The 16,363-nt window shown below is 57.1% G+C and overlaps 5 protein-coding genes across 5 annotated transcripts; 3 read left to right on the top strand and 2 right to left on the bottom strand.

Annotated features, from left to right (window-relative positions):
* Nucleotides 1-247: 247 nt before the first annotated feature.
* CcaverHIS019_0410360 (uncharacterized protein) lies at nucleotides 248-1,288 on the bottom strand (the record flags this gene model as incomplete). Its single annotated transcript, XM_060600937.1, has 8 exons — nucleotides 248-439; nucleotides 474-564; nucleotides 602-621; nucleotides 656-808; nucleotides 848-1,039; nucleotides 1,075-1,148; nucleotides 1,181-1,214; nucleotides 1,247-1,288. The coding sequence occupies 8 exons, from the start codon at nucleotides 1,286-1,288 to the stop codon at nucleotides 248-250; spliced, it is 798 nt and encodes a 265-aa protein (XP_060457481.1).
* A 1,030-nt stretch (nucleotides 1,289-2,318) lies between these two features.
* CcaverHIS019_0410350 (uncharacterized protein) lies at nucleotides 2,319-3,266 on the top strand (the record flags this gene model as incomplete). Its single annotated transcript, XM_060600936.1, has 1 exon — nucleotides 2,319-3,266. One exon carries the CDS (start codon nucleotides 2,319-2,321, stop codon nucleotides 3,264-3,266), a length of 948 nt encoding a protein of 315 aa, XP_060457480.1.
* Nucleotides 3,267-4,347: 1,081 nt separating this feature from the next.
* On the top strand, nucleotides 4,348-6,932 carry CcaverHIS019_0410340 (uncharacterized protein; the record flags this gene model as incomplete). The annotated part of the gene is made up of 5 exons (XM_060600935.1): nucleotides 4,348-4,454; nucleotides 4,532-4,566; nucleotides 4,696-4,913; nucleotides 4,951-5,996; nucleotides 6,038-6,932. 5 exons carry the CDS (start codon nucleotides 4,348-4,350, stop codon nucleotides 6,930-6,932), a joined length of 2,301 nt encoding a protein of 766 aa, XP_060457479.1.
* A 3,826-nt stretch (nucleotides 6,933-10,758) lies between these two features.
* Nucleotides 10,759-11,906, top strand: CcaverHIS019_0410330 (uncharacterized protein; the record flags this gene model as incomplete). The annotated part of the gene is made up of 5 exons (XM_060600934.1): nucleotides 10,759-10,852; nucleotides 10,935-10,969; nucleotides 11,162-11,257; nucleotides 11,295-11,544; nucleotides 11,743-11,906. 5 exons carry the CDS (start codon nucleotides 10,759-10,761, stop codon nucleotides 11,904-11,906), a joined length of 639 nt encoding a protein of 212 aa, XP_060457478.1.
* Nucleotides 11,907-12,784: 878 nt separating this feature from the next.
* AGP3 (uncharacterized protein) lies at nucleotides 12,785-15,177 on the bottom strand (the record flags this gene model as incomplete). Its single annotated transcript, XM_060600932.1, has 4 exons — nucleotides 12,785-13,559; nucleotides 13,593-13,835; nucleotides 13,964-14,076; nucleotides 14,599-15,177. 4 exons carry the CDS (start codon nucleotides 15,175-15,177, stop codon nucleotides 12,785-12,787), a joined length of 1,710 nt encoding a protein of 569 aa, XP_060457477.1.
* Between the last annotated feature and the right edge of the window lie 1,186 nt (nucleotides 15,178-16,363).

Below are 16,363 nucleotides of genomic sequence, written 5' to 3'. Positions count from 1 at the left end.
ACTGCGGAGAGGACCAATCTTACCGAGACTGGTGCGATTTCCCCCGAGGATGGCAACCTGGCTTCACATACAGTACGGATGCCTAGTTGCGGACTCCCCTCAAGACCGTCCCAGAAACAGAAATCATCTTACAGATTCATTCCTGCCTGTACACGCTCCTGGTCCTTGCACCCCCGCGACTCATCAACTCGAGCTCCTCTCCCGCCCTCTCACATTGGACTCTCTTGGTGACTTGGCATGGAGCCCTCTACTCATGGAGTGTACTCGAGCTTGTAGTAGAGCTGGTATTGCTGATTGTCTTGATGAGCGGGGCGTTGGTCTGGACGGTAACGGTGCTCGCGCTCGCAATGCTCTCAGTGTCAAACTTCTCGGAGGTCGTCTTGGGGTTGCACCCGCCGGCGATGATGCCGAGCTCCTGGAGAGCCTCCGTGGTGCGGTACTGTGGTAAGAGCTACTGTTGGGGTAAAACGCACGACAAAGCGGAAAGTGAGGACAGGCGCCTTGGCCTTGGGAGTATGGCCATACATCTTGCGGGGGAGCTGGTAGCTATAGTTGGTCTTGCCACTTTCGTCAGTCCGGCGGCAACTGGTATGTATCTCACTCGATGTAGGTGTAGAGACCCTTGGTGTTAGCTCCCGCACACGATGCGACGTACATGCTTGGTGCTGCCCTTGAACGCGGGTGTCTGGCTGGCAACACTGAGTCCCTTTTCACGTCGAAGCTTGAAAGTTCCAACCTGCATCTGGACCTCGATAGTGCCGAGCTTCCCCCAAATGCTGCTGTCGGGGGGAAGCCCGCCCTTCGTGCCCTGATGTAAGCCAACTCGGCATATCGAAAGAGAACTGACCTCCATCTCGCCAAAGAACTGCTGGTTCCATAAAATGTCCTTCCCAGTGTCCATGTGGTAGCCGTCGAGAACGCTGCTCCGCCGCCAACGAAGACAAGCTAGTCCACGAACCCAACACCCATCCAGCGCCTCGTATAGGGCTTCCTGCCGAGTCCAGAACCAGAACGAGCGGCGGATATTGACGCTGAACGACTGCCGTTAGCTTACGATATCGATGGCAGAATCACCTCGCCGGGCACGACCTCGATGTACTTGACGTAGTAGTGATTCTCGGGGTCCGAGTCGGAGTGATCGTACTCGGCTGAAGTCAGAGTCGTCGATGACGGCACTCACGAAGTGCGCGGCCATCCGGCCCACAGACGGTGACCTGTGGTCAGTTAGACTTGAGGTGGAACTCACCTTGAGACCCAAGCGCTTCCAATCCTTGATGGAAGTCTTCATGGTTGGTGAGTAGACGGCTGGGTGCGAGGTGGGAAGATGGAAAAGTCTGCAGATTATGGGCGAAAGGCTGGTAGTCGATGACACAATGAGACGGGATAGGATGTTGCTGGGAACGTCGGTGACGTGTCGTGCCCGAGTAGTGTGTGAGTTGCGTGTCAGAGTGTGCGCCCTTACCATGATTCACACAGCTACATACAGTCGCATCATTCGTCTCTCACGACCTCTGCTACATCAAGTGTGTGCAAGATACCGAGGGATGATGCAGGACATCGTCGGGTGCTGGTGGAGTATGCAGTGGGTGAGACACCAAACACCTCTGAAACGTCGCTCGACCAACAGGACCTCAACTGTAGGCACGTTGTGAGTCACAGCAGCACCGCATAGCGGAGGGAGCGCTGCTTACATGCACCCGAGAGACGGGGTGAAACTCGCTAAACACTATGCCCGCGCCTTGCACCTTCATCCTCCTCCAGGACGATCGTGTTCCTCGACTGAATTAATTCGACATTTTCGTTGATTTTAGAAGAGGTTGCTTGTGAACTGAGGCCGAGCTGGCGGCCGATGATTTATGTGAGTCTTGCTTTCTCAACCATGAGATGCGTCTTACTGGGTGCGGCCCTGTCACCGACCTCTCCATATCTCCTTCGGCCAACATAACCATCCCTTATTTCCAACTGTTGAGCCCAACCACTCGAACTGAAACCTCGTCGGCTATCGAGATCAAGCGTTGCTCGCCTTGGACCAGCCCACCGCCTGTCAACAAGGTTGAGGCATTGGCCCGGCCATCTCCGGATGCCCGGCGGCTATCCGGCCGAGAAACCGAGCTCCGTCCTGTTTACACGGTTCCGCATGACTCTGTTTCTACCCAAAACTGCCATTTGCGTGGTTGCCCGCAATGTCGGAAATCCCAACATCCGAGCCTTGCCCGCTTCGCCGCCGAAGTTCGCCGAGCTGCCCACCCCTCCCGCATGTTATCAGCTCGCTCATTCTCACACTCCTACCCCCAACTCAAACTAATCCCACTCACACAATGAACCCCCTCGCTCCTCTCAAGCGCGCACTTCTCCCATCTCGTCTTTCGGTTGTGGCCACAGACAACGCCTCCCGCACGCTTGCAACGGCATCCGCCCTCCCCTCCATCCGTGAGCGCGTCGCCGCGGCCGTGACGCCCGAGCTAGTCGAGACGTTCCAGCGTGACGGGGCGGTCTGCATCCGCGGCCTCTTCACTCCTGCTGAACTCGAGGCTCTTAAGGTCGGCATTGACACAAACGTCTCTGCGCCCAGTGACCGGGCCAAGGTCGCGTCGCGTCCGGAGGACCCAGGATGGTTCTTCGAGGACTTCTGCAACTGGCAGACGAACCCCGCGTACAAGAGCTTCATAGCCGGTTCAGCAGCTCCCACGGCAGCGGCAGCTCTAATGCGCGCTCGCAACGTCCGCCTGTATCACGACCACCTGCTCATCAAGGAGCCAGGCACGACGCAGCGCACGCCCTGGCACCAGGACCAGCCGTACTACAACATCGAGGGAGCGGACACGGTGTCTATGTGGATCCCTGTTGACCCCGTGCCCGAGGAGGCGACGCTCGAGTTCATTGCCGGCAGCCACAAGGGTCCGTGGCTGATGCCCCGCACGTTTATGGACAAGGAAGCCAAGTGGTTCCCCGAGGGGACCCTTGCCGACTTGCCGGACATCGAGGCAGACCGTGCCGCGTTCCCGATCCGCAAGTGGGCTCTCGAGCCCGGAGACATGGTCTGCTTCCACATGCTCACGCTGCATGCGTCTGCTGGGACGACGACGCGCCGCCGCGCGTTCTCCATCCGCTTCATTGGCGACGACGTCACCCACGCTCCCCGTCGCTGGAAGACGTCGCCCGACTTCCCGGGCTTGAGTAACGAGCTGGCAGAGGGCGTGCCAATGGACCACCCGATGTTCCCCGTCGTGTGGACGAAGGACGGTGGACAGGTGGCCGGGCTTTAAAATAGGGGTTGGGACGATCCCGAAAGTGAAAATGAGTGAGAGGCCGAAGTGCTGAGTCCAAACAACACAAGTTCACGATGACGAGATTATGAAACCCAGCAGAGCATGTGGGTTGGCTCGGGGACAGTATCACGTTCCATTGCCGATCAAAGCCCCTCCTGGTAAGCGGTTCGGCGCACCACTGATCTCTTGAGCGTAGAGTACGCGCAGTGCGCAGGCGGTAATGCATAAGTTTGTTGTATTGTTCATGGCACCTATTAATAACTACCGACTAATAGGAGAAGGTAGAACTTAATTTTCAAAGCGGGCGTGTAGCTCAGTTGGTAGAGCGTGTCATTAGCAAAATCAAATTGTTATTGACAAGGTCTTTGGTTCGATTCCTAACTCGTCCACATTCCCTTCTTTTTCTTGTTTACCAAGGCTTGTTCCGCATTCTGGATCTGGGCTGTTGATGGTGGTTACCCATACCCTCCTGGTCTTTGTCCTCAAAGCTGCACGTGAAGGCTGCTGGCACTGCAGACACAAGAAACTGCTGAATACATCGAACGTCCTCGATTCGAGTTCACAGGAACCAGCCTGATGATATCGCTTTGCCACCGGTATACATCTGACTCAGCATGTCTCAAACTCAATCAATCAGTCTCGCGTCAGCTGTGGCATAACTGCAATGCCCTTCCCCGATGTTGAGCAATTATACCTTTGCGATGAGTGTATAACCGTGTAGAATAGGGGAGGAAATGGAGGAAGTGAAGCTTGCCGCATCAAGTAAGCGCCGCCCGAGCCGCGAGAGTGACGCCACATCAGCCACTACTAAGGATCCCTCGGATTCCTCCGCCAACGAATCTTGGCATCACTTTCTCATCAACATTCTCAATCGATTCATTCCCTGCTATTCATCTCGACGTCGACGTCCGGACGCAACTCTATCCCATCTTGGTGTTGCACATTCCGTCGTAGACGCCGCTCGCTCAGCTCCGGCTGGACCAAACAAGCCGTACCCCCTCCACTTCGACCCTCCACCTCCACCCTCTCACCTCCAATCACCTCACCTCCAACCACCTCACCTCCCACGCCTCTCGCCATGTCGGAATCGTCGACGCGCCGCAGTGGCACCAAGGAGGACCCGCAAAAACAGTCCCGCCGCCGAATCTCGCACATCTCCAAGGCCTGTAATGGATGTCGTAGAAGGTGGGTTTCGCGTCAGGGCCGTCCTCGCGCTTACGACCCGCGTCAAGAGTCCGGTGGCGAACATGGGCTGACGACAGAAAAATGAAGTGCGATGGCGCACAACCATCTTGTGGTGAGTAGTGTGTCGCGTCGTCGTTGGCGTTAGTGGGCTTGTGTGGAGTGTAATTGTCGACCTGGCTATCTTATCAAGTGATGCCCTGGATGCGCATCCTTGCCGCAGGCACAGCCGCGCTGACCCCAGCCATCTGCAAAGTCTACAAGGAGGAGTGTGTATACAACCCCGAGGCGGATGGCCGCCGCTCGACGCCGAAAGCGTACGTCTCGGCGCTCGAAGAGCGAGTGCGAGTTCTTGAAGGCATGCTCTCGAACGCCGGCCTCGAGGCCGGCGCGGGCGATGCTAAGCCCGAGCCGCCAGAGAACGAGACTATGCCAGAGACAGCGGGCCTTGACCGTTTAAAGGTGAGCATCTTTCGTATCTATGTCCAGCTGACGTCAGATTGATGAGACGACCGGCGAGCTGTTCGAGTATGGTCCGACATCGCTGTTCAAGCACGTGCCCGAGGGAAGCGACGATGCGTCGCCCGCAACGACACTCCACCCGTCTCCGATGGGCGTGCCACCCGCTGTCGGGGCGGAGCGGCCTGCACTCTTGCGGCCTCGCGAGGTTATGATCGCGGAGCTCAACTGCCCGGAGCTCGACGACGCGACGCACGAGAAGGTCCTGCGCCTCTTCTTCGACTACTTCAACCCACAGAGCTTCTGGGTCGACGAGCGCAAGTTCCGACGCGACATGGCATCCTCACCTGTCGTCGAAGGGTCGATCATCCGGGCACGCCGCACAGCGCACTACTCGCCTCTGCTGCACAACGTTGTGCTCGCGCTGGGCGTTGCATTCCTCGAGATCCCAGTCGAGGTACGCGAGCAGTTAGGTATCGCTTTCAGCAAGCGCGCCAAGGATCTGCTTGAGGAGGAGGCGGAGACCGCGATGCTCTCGACTGTCTCCGGCGTGTTGCTCCTCGGGAGCTACCACGCTTCTGTCGCACGCCACAACCTCGGCTTTATGTACTCGGGCATCGGGTTGCGGCTCGTGCAGGCCCTCGGCCTCGGGACCAACTGCAACTACTGGGTCACGAACGGTTCGATCACCGAGGAAACTAAGCAGTCGCGCTACAACATGTGGTACTGCGCCTACATCCTCGACAAGTGCTGGTCTACGTACGTCGGTCGTTCCGCCGCACTCCCTCTCGCCCAGCACGACATCCCCGTCCCGGCGCCTGATGCGGAGGAGGACGAGCTCATCTGGCACCCAATCATCCACACGCCGCGTTCCGAGACGTTCGACCCCAAGGTCGGGCAGGACGCGCTCGACCTGTCGGACGCGATTGCGACGGCCAACGCGGACCCTGTGAAGGGCTGGCGTTCAACGACGTTCGTGTGGATGATCAAGCTCAGCATTGTCGCCGAGCGTGTGCTCAGCACCGTCTACTCGATCAACTTCAACATCCGCTCGAGCAACGTGAGGCACGTCGTGTCAGAACTTGAGTACGTCCCTGCTTTACGGTTGGAGTTTCGGCTTACATCAGCGTCTTGTTAGAGAAATGGCTCGACTCGATTCCCGACGAACTCCGTCTGCCGACGGCCGGGCGCAGCGAGCGCATCGTTCCGGGCCACATCCTGAGCCTTCACGCGTTCCACTGCTTCATCCTTATCCTTCTCCACCGACCGTGGTTCGCAAACTGCGCGCCGACCACCCTCGACTCGGGCCCAGACGGCTCCGTGGCCAAGTGCGAACGCGCGGCGGCCAAGTTCATGACGATCTTACAGACGTGGCGCCGCTGCCCGGGACTGCGGTACTCGCCCGTCACTCTGGGCCAGGTCGCCTTTTCGGCTGGCACCGTGCACTTGTTGTCTGCGAGCCACTGTGCGTCCAAGCAGAGCCGCAAGTTCAAGGCGTGTATCGAGAACGTGCAGACTTGCATCGCCGCGCTGCGTGAGATGGGCGAGACGCTCAAATGTGCCGCCGTGAGCGCCGACACGCTCCAGAAACTTCTTGACGAGAGCTACGCGCCTGTACTTCCCAAGCCCGCGCCAGCCCCCGCGGCCCCTCCCAGCGCGGGCTTCGACATTGCCGCGATGCTCCAGAATCCGGCGTTTTCCGACCAGCTGAAGCAGTTGGGCTGGGCGCCGCCCACTGCCGGTGGGTCGGGCACTGGCCCCGCGCTGAGCACGGGCACGGGGGGAAGCTCGGCATCGACGCCTTCGGCAACCATGAGCGGCGCCAACGCCAACGGAAACGCCATCGACTGGAGCTTGTTCGGCCAGCTCCATCCGCTGAACAACATGCCGATGAATCCCGCAAACCAGGGCGCTGGAGAACAGGGACAGAACATCTACGACGTGCTGTACGCCGGCGCATCAGAAACTCCCTTCCCTGCTGGCAATGTTTGGGCGTGGACTGGCTTTGGGCCCTCCACTTAATACAGATCGATAGAGAGCCGGCTCCTCGCGCTCCGAAGTGGCTGGGCGGAGGTCTCTGTACAACCAGTGTATGTAACAATCACATGTCCTAATGGCTCCCACTCATCTTGTCCATTGGCCAATACTACTTGCAACATCTGAGGTTGAGCGCAGACACTGACCCGGACCAGCTAATAGCTAAGGGAGAGTCGGTCGACAGGCACGGCATGAATTGAATCTGCAGGGCAAGAACATTCCACCGATTCCACTTTGCACCTCAAACTCCCATTCCAACTCGTGACGTTTGGGCCTATGAAAAGCGGGCCGCACATCCAAAAGATATCCAGTCTACAGGAATTGAATCCTGCTGGTCCTCGCCGCGATTCGAACGCGGGGCCACTCCCATAGCTAGACCCTAAGAGAGTATGATAACCACTACACCACGAGGACAGGCGGTTTCATGTCCTCCAAGTTTCGGCCCTTCAGTGACCAAATCGCTCTTCTGCCGACTGTGGAGTATATCGAGACAATTAATGCAATTAGTAGAGTATTTCTCTCTTTTCTAGAACCCATAGCGACCCAGAAGTCATCTTGACATTCTCCCTACTTCACCACCAGCCATACCACGGTCCGTAGGGGTATCGGCCTCAGTGCCAACCGCTAGGACCCCACCAAGCGTTGAGACCAATGAGGACGCCGTAACGTACCTGCCATACGGGGCCGAGGACACGCAGTCCATCTCCGCCGAACTGGCCCTCCTCATGCTTGCGCTTCTTGGCGCCGGGCGTTGCGTCAGCGACATTGAGTTTCAACTCACGTTCTACGCTTCACCGAGACCGTCACCGGGATCCGAACCGCCAGAGTGAAGCATGATACACGCCCTTATGACCTCGTTCTTTTCTTCACCAATTTTGATGTGACAGGCGGGACGTGCTCTCTGACTTGGCCAGTGGCACGTCCACTCGCGGCTGTGTCAGCAACAAGGTGCCCTCTGATCCAATCAAAAGGACCCCGGTTTCACTATCTTGGCATAATACCTCTTGCACAGCGCCAATCCGTGCCCAAGCCCACGAGCCGAGTTGGTCTCTCGCATCCTTCGTCTTCGTTACTGCAAGCAGTCAAGCCTAGCCAAGCCAGGAACACCCGTTCGTGGTAATCCTGGAATGTGCCTGTTCTGCCGTTTCATTCTCGACCCCTGGACATGCGACAACATGGAACAGCTCGAGCGGGTACATGAGGAAATCAGGGGTTCATTAACACAGTGACAGTCATGACATTCGGGGTACTCGAGTGGTTGGAATTGCTTGAGGATATCAGCCTGAGAAGAGAGGAAAGAGAGAGGGGAGGGAGGGAAATATCGGACCACATGCCAACACTCTGCTTGGAGTGTGAGGCTGTGTTACTCTCCTCCCTTCCCAACCCGCAGAGTTACTCGTATTTGGTATCGGACGTGAGCGTGTCTGTTGGCTGGGAAATGCCGAGGCTTCGCAATGTGGACGTGTTAGAGACTGCGTCGGGAGGGAGAGAGAGAGCGCCGGGTGGCCATGACGTGAGGATGATGTGAAGAGCAGCTGGGAGGGGAACGAATGGGCATGAGTGAAGGCTTTGCGGGCCGTCCAGCTTCCTCCCCAACATCAACAGGCTATACGACTCTTGGCGCTGTGAGCACAGACCACCACCGATCGCCTCGTTATTTCAGTCGGTAGAATAAGTGACTCTTAGTGCTCCAAGCCCCCTGATCACTCGGTCGTGGGTTCGAGCCCCACACGAGGCTACTGTGACGGTATCTTTTGGCCGTCTGCCTTTCTGGGGTTTAAGGTTCTAGTTGTGGTTGGAGCTGAAGCTCAGACGGACCACTGGTCTATTCTGTGAAGCCTACTGCGGTGCACGAGTGGATTTCCTCCAGGCTGCATGGGAAATGCGTTTGGCTCAACTCCAATCCAGACGGGGAATGGAGAAGAGAGCATGCCTCGCATCCCCCGAGCCTCAACCCCTGTTCTTGTCATCTGGGGTGAGGCGAGGAGCGACGTGGTCCGTGCAGGGTACGAGAATTGTGCGATCTGGAGAAGTGAGAAGTGAGATGATCAACTGTGCGGGGCTCTGTCTGTGTTTGGATCGCGTGTGGGGTATGGGTTGCTCAGCCGCGGCAGTTGATGATCTTCAAGCAGGTGCGATAACGAGGACGCGTTCAGACGCGGTCATTCCTGCCCTCGTCCACAGAGGTTGCGCTTATCTTCGGATCCGACAACGGCATACAACTAAACCCGACCGGCTACTCCAACTCTGAACCCGGGATCTCCACATGTTCATTTTGGATGACGGACATGTTGCGTCGTCCAGAGTACTACGAGAATAGAACGGGGAGCCATGGGGGCCAAGTATGGCTAAATTGTCTCACTATCGGGTAGTACCAAGCTGCGACATTAGGGCGATTAGAGCGATACTTTGGCAGCTGACGATGCCCAAGATGGAACAAGGACTGTCAGTGCACGCTCAGACACGGAACGCTAGACACTGTTTGCACCAGCTTTGTCCGACTGACCCACGGGGCTCAAGCCGACTCTCTTTGGCTTCCCGACGCACTGACGGTGTTTCGCCGCACTTTTAGAGTCGCGTCCATGCAATGTCCACCCAACTTGTACGCTAGGGCTCGTGCGATGGCCAGGGAGAGATCCGAGTCCGACAACGCGGTCTCAAAGGCCGTGTCGTGGACTTTCGGTGAAGTAAAGTCTCCGGTCGTGTGAGGTGGGGCACAAATCCCTGCTAATCTGCAATACAGCCCCAAGGTTCCGACCCAGTTGTCTGCATTGTTGAAGAACGACAGTTGCCAAGCTTGCCGCTGAGGGAGTTTTTGTAGTTGAAAGTCATCGGCCGCCGCCGTGTAGTTGTACGGACCATGTGCACGCCCATCCATTCCGCCGTGACCCTGGGTTATAACACCGGCTGATTGGTTGAGGTGACTTTGCTGGGCTTTTGATTACCGGACCCTAACGGTCTCACATGTCAGTCCCTGTGCCTGGCTCGATCTCCTTACGCAATTCATGAGACTCGGGTCTATAGCGCCTCTTTCACGCGCGCTCACCGTGTTTGTGTTGCAAGAGAAAAGTTTTGCATCGCATTGGTAGCTTGTAGGCACGCAAAGAAAGTGTGGAAAGAGAAGGATGAGTAGCAAGAGTAGACTCGGGGATAGGCCGTGGAGCGCGGGGTGTGTACTAGTTGATCAATGCAATGTCAGGGATATTTGCGTCACTAATGCCGTGACACAATCCTACACTATTCTCTCGGGTATGGTAGTTTTTGGTTACCTAAAAGAGAAGAACCAGGCTCTCTTAATCAGGTACCTTTTTTGCGGGATGAAAGGTCCCTGCCTAGAAAGGGAGCCCTTTCTCCACATGTCCAGTACAAACAACCCACCCTGCCTCTGGTTGAATGCCCTGCAAGCCCTGCAGACCCATGAAGATTGCCTTTTCAGCCAGGAACGCGTTCCCCGCTCCGCTTGCAAAACCTAACCGCCACCCTCCTGTTGTCAGTCCCAAGTCCAGTCTCTCGGACGGTACTCGCCGCCACCCATTCCAAGGCTAGTCGAACATGGCCCCCCAAACGCCCCATGCCAATGTGCCAAGTGAGGCAAACTTTCTACCAAGCGGCCAGCACAAGCCCGTGTAGACCAGCAGCGCCTCCGGGGGGCGTTATGGCGTTCATTACAGCAATGAGTCCCGGTTTAGTGGAAGAATAAACCGTCGTGCCTAGCCAAACGATTACAGCTATATGTTGCCACTCAAGCCGCCATGACTTTGATCCCCATCAACATCTGTTCAACTCTCACCACCACTCAACAACTTGTACAATGGCCTACCTCAAGACCCTCCTCGCTGCGCGCCTCGTGTCGCTCTTCTTCTCCGCAGCCTTCACCCTTTGTGTGGTAGGGCTCTCTGGAAAGTGTGAGTGATTCAGACCCGGGGTGTCTCGGCCGCGCGCCAGACCCTTCACCCGGCCGACACAAAGGGCCCCCGCTGACAACAGCCCTCTCCAACCTGCACCACGACCGCCAGCTTGCTGTAAGTATACTAGACTCGCACGCCCCCAACCCCCTGCGGGGTACCCCATTGTTCCCCCCCGGCGATTAACAGTGTCGACCACTATCTCGATCGTCGAGATGAGATAATCGGCGACACGGGGATTGATCACCGCGGCAGGCAACATGGCACACGGCCATTCTTCCCCTATCGATAGCGATAGCTGACAACCAGTCCAAGCTCCTCAAGGGTGCTGTGATTCACGCCAATGATGTTCTCGCCATTCTCGGCGTTGCCTGCGGGGCCGCCGGTCTCGGCGTCATCGTCTCGGTGAGTGGCTACATTAGTCCAGCGAGCTGACGTATAGTTCTTCTCTGAAGTTGTCCTCTTCATCGAGAAGCGCAAGGGCATGCCGCGCCACTACCGCTACATCAACGAGTTCCTTATGGGCTTCTGCACCCTCTTGTTGCTCGCCGTCGCTATCGCCGCCACCGTCATTGTCGTGAACCGTGAGGCCACAGTTACGGCTCCCGGCATCCCCTCGTCCACCATTGCTATGCTTCTCAAGGCCACTGGCAAGTCGCTTCGCTACCGTGACACCTTTGCATACTACGCCAGTGAGTTTAAACACCGCCATCGGGTCAGGTGACGTGGTGCGGCGCAGTGATGTGGCGCACACAGCGCTTGGCATAACCAGAATCCCATGGTATGGCCAATCGACATGCCCTGCATGGCATGCCTTGCGCAGCACAAAGGACCCCCTTCACGGGGGCCGGGGCATCCATCCATGACCTTAAACAGCCGCTGACGCACAGTGATCTGCACATGGTTTGCCTGGTTCTTCGTCGCTGTCTCGTTCGTCCTCCTCGTCCTCGCCGGCCTCCACTACCGCAAGTCGGAGAACCACCGCGCCGAGGCGTCGAGCCTCGCCACGACTGAGAAGCGTGACGAGCACGACGTGACTCCCCCGACCGTCTAAACTTTCCTTTTTTTTATTCTGAACGCGTCGCACCGTGGCACTTGGTAACCTACCGTACTACCTCTGCCCCTAATAGCCACGGGCGCACTATGCAATGGTTACTAGAGCATGTGGTGGTTACGAGAGCATGTCGCTGTCGGGCCTGATGACGTCAGTTCGCTCCAGGGTGAGCTGACAAATGGACAATGACGGACAGCGAACAATGGTGGCGCAGTTTACAAGTATCTTGGCACGTCTCGCCCCATCCGAACTAGACTGCTGATGCTAAACGCATATCCCAGTCCCGGCGTCGATAGGCGATAGGCTTCACTGACAGCTGACAGGCTGTCGCGTTAGCAGTTCCGCTTATTTCGGGAGTGTGGTGATCGGGATCTGCACCGTGTATACTGTGTGTCCCACCAGCTCTGTCCACTCATCAACCGAACCCTAAAGCAGATTTCGTCAAGAGCGGAAGCACTTGATGCCGGATGCATCTCGAGTCCGCCGGCTGCAGACAGCTTGGCTGGCCTACTTGCAACGCGTCACCCGAAAAACTTGCGCGCTCCGGTGGCGATGCTGTCACTCTCATCACAAGTGCCTGTGCCTGTCGCTCCCGCCGATCATTGTGCATGTGGCAGTGTCTCTAGGTACCTCGGCTATGGAGCCCGGCTTCTTAGACTGCTGACATGGTCGTCAAGCACAATCTGAAGGAGAGATTGTGTCTGGAGAGAGAGAGTGATCTGAAGAAAGAGAGAGAGTCGCTCACCACATACCGATCTACAATGACACAAACAGAGAGATGGAGCGAATTGCATATCGCATACCAGCAAGGCTAACATACACAAGAGAACAGCCGCGTGAGAGCGGCATCCAACCACGACCGGTCAATGTTGGAGGCACTAGAAGTTGGTCCACAGACGCTTCCAGAGACTTGGCCGCGACCCAGAGTCGAAACTGCCAACCGCCGGCTTCTGGAGGTCGTCGACGTCGCGGCGGCGACCAGACTGGAGGTCCATCTCGTCGACGCGCCAAAACTTGGTCTTGAACACGAGTTTGTAGCCGATCCAAATGATAGCAAAGAGAGGGAGGAGAATGTAGGCGTCGACAAAGTCGCCGGCGTTAAAAGGAGAGAGCGTCGTCCAGCCTTGGATGAGGGCGAGGAAAATGTTTGCTGCGAGTCCAAAGTACGCATTGTAGGGGTACAGCATGGACTTGAAGGGCAGCTCGGAGCGCGAGTAGCCCTGCGCGGCCCAGGCGCGACCGAAACGAATGTGAATGAAGCTGATCGAGCCCCAGACCAGGAACGTCGACACGCCCGACAAGTTGACAATGTACGAGTACGCCTTGCCAGCGCCGGTGGAGAGATTCATCATGCTCAGGGCGCCACACGCGTTCGTTAGGAGGATGGCGGGGATTGGGACGCCACGGCGGTCGGTCCACCCGAGGAACTTGGGCGCCTTCTGGTTCTGGCCCATGTACAGGAGCGTGCGCGAGCCGATGTAGATCGACGAGTTGCAGGCGCTGAGACAGGTGACGAAGATGAACGCGTTGACGAGATGGATACCTCCTTCCCATCCAGCGTTCTGGATGGCGATCGTCATAGGGCTCTTGACCGCTGCCTTCGAGGCGCCGATCAGACCCGGACTGTTAGAAGGGCAAGTCAGGCCGTAGAAGCTGGAGATTAGAACTGTCGGCGCGAGTGCTCACATAGCAGAACCCATGTACACGAAGATGATGCGCCAGAAGGTCTGCCGGATGGCGATAGGGACTGCGCGGCGAGGGTTCTTGGTCTCCGTGGCGGCCACGGCGATACTCTCAACGCCAGCATAAAAGGTTGAACAGAAGACGAAGACGGTAGCGACACCGCGGAAGCCGTTAACGAACGGCCCGGGGTCCTTCCAGGTCGAGGCACCAATCGCAGGCGCACCCTTGACACCGCCGCCAATATAACTGCAGTCAGCAACGGAACCGCATCAGTCGTCCCAGGCCTTAGCACAGACCGTGGCACCTGCGATAGCCACTGATGACCACAGCGGTACCCGGTTGCGGGTGATAAGGACAGAAACTCGGTCACTCACACAATCGAGAAGATAAAGTAGGCGAATAACCCGATAAGCTTAATCAAAGCGAGCCAGAACTCGGCCTCGCCGAACGACTCAACACCAAGGAGCTGGAACGCGAGGAATGCGAACTGGGGTCAGCGGACATTACACCAGTCAGGAAGAGTGACGACATGGTGATCACAGGGTTGGTAGAATAAGGACCAGACAAGGTCGGTTCCAACGTCATGTGCTCCACAGAACACCTGTCATACCGCGCCGTGACCGAGCAAGCATGCTTCCTCAGCTGCACAATGCAGATGAGGATGGACATGAAGATGACATGCGACTCAGACGCGACAGTGACAAGACGCGTTTGAGCGCTTAGCGCTCAACTTTGGATGCCGGATCGGCCCGAGAGATGACGCGATATGCAGTGCGCGTTTTGTACCCCTGATCGGCTCGCATCTGTATTGCCATACTCCATTGGAAGCTGCGACACCAAGTGGATGACACGCCATCAAACGTGTTTGCTGCCTTATTGCAGTTCTCACGAGATTACGCTTGGCTACGCTTGGCCCACACTCCCACTCCCTGGCCATCAACGGCCTCCAAGCCGTGCACCGCCACTCTCCCTCTCGCCCTCGCTTGGCACACCCTGCGCTTAGACTCACCCAGAAGATCAAGAAGAATCCCCACTGAGGCACCTTGGTGGTCCAGACGGAGAAGATGGAAGTGAGGACGTTGTACTCGTTTGCAAGGACGCAGAACCAAATGATAAAGTAGTTCCAGCCCAGTGCCGCGCCCATGGCCTTATCGGTAAAGCGATCAGCGAGACCCGTGAACGCGCCGCCGGTGGGATAGAGGGTCGTGAGCTCGCCGAGCGACTGCATGATACTGAATGCGACCAAGCCAATGACGCCGAAGCCGATGATCAGCGACGCCGGTCCGCCCTTGGCTAGTGCGCCACCCGCGCCGATAAGCAGACCAGGACCGATGATGCCAGCGAGCGCCATCATGGACAAGTGGCGTGTCTTGAGGCCACGCTTGACACCCGAATTGGGGTCGATGTCGCTAAAGTCGCTGCCTCCGTCGCTGCCAATGACGGGCAGCTCGCTCACGACATGTCCTTTTTCATCTGAGGAATTGGAGCCGTAACCGTACGCTGGCTGCTCGACATAGCCGGGATGGTGCGAGTCGTACGGGTTGTGTTCGCCGGCCTCATATGGGTCGAATCGTGGTTGGTGAGCCATGGTGGCGAGATGTTGTGATGGGTCAAGGTCTTGAGCTGCTTGGTCTTATAAATAATGGGGTCGGGCATATTGTGCGCGAGGTAGACTCTTCGGGTGCAGAAGTTGCAGGCGATGCAGGAGATACAGCAGCTAGTGTCTTTGGTCTGCCCTCCCCCTTGATGCCCCCTGCTAAGCCCTTAGTTGATGATGCTTGCATGAGTGACGTGTTTGGTATTGCAGTGTGAGATAGGGGGGTTATCAACATCAACCAACCACAATCGACCCATCGTGAAATTGTTCCTGGTATATATGCGTGGTACCAGGTGGATCAGCCAAGAAAGGAGGTCATGTCCACGCCAAAGCACGTCACCGATCGTTAGCTCGCTCCCACTTGGCGCATCCCCCTGTTTTGCGCCTGAAGTCAAACACCACACCCTCGTTTGGCACAAATTGATATTCAAGGTATCAGTTGATAATTGGCCGCCCCCTACTTCTAAACTCTCAATGTGCACCTGTTTCAGCGAAGTCCTTGGGAACTGCATTGGATGCAGGCTCGGTCATTCAGTAAAACATCAGAGCCTACATCACCCATCACCGGAGGAAGTGATAACCGCGGGGAGTGATCAGCGCCCAGCTGGTTCCCACGGCACGACAATCAATGTGGTAATCTCCAGACGAAGCAAAGTCTGGGTTCTTCCACACTTAATGCTAGTGACCAATTGATGAGGACCTACATTTCTCATCTTGTCCAGTCCACAAGTCATGCCAAGCCGTCGGCCGCAACGCCGTCCCCCACGCCATCACATGCATGCAAAGCCCATAGGGCCTAGGGCCAACCGGCTGACGCGAGACAGGCCAGATCTGCATACGTGGAGATCTCATACGTGCTTGTTGTCTTGGTTTTCGATCTCTCGACATCTCGACCTCTCGACCTCTCCAGCCCCGACTCGCGCCAGCAAACACCAATATGGCGATATGGCCAAGCGTCGTGATATCTAGGGTTTCTAGGACCCAGGTGGGGTGGAGCGAGGGCATGCGGGGGCCAGGGCGCTTGGTTCGCAGCAAAACGGCCCGGTGGCCCGTGCCCATTTGAAGAGGCCGAGATTGGGCACGCCGCGCATCTTCTTAAGTCATCGCCCATCTCAGCCCTCAGCCCTCATGGCAGCACCCGGCCTAATACGCAGGCAATCGTGCAACGGGAAGCGGG

Source organism: Cutaneotrichosporon cavernicola (genome assembly GCF_030864355.1).
Source record: "Cutaneotrichosporon cavernicola HIS019 DNA, chromosome: 4".
Lineage (NCBI taxonomy): Eukaryota > Fungi > Basidiomycota > Tremellomycetes > Trichosporonales > Trichosporonaceae > Cutaneotrichosporon > Cutaneotrichosporon cavernicola.
The sequence above is the reverse complement of the archived record's forward strand: the minus strand, read 5'-3'. Positions and strand labels throughout refer to the sequence as shown.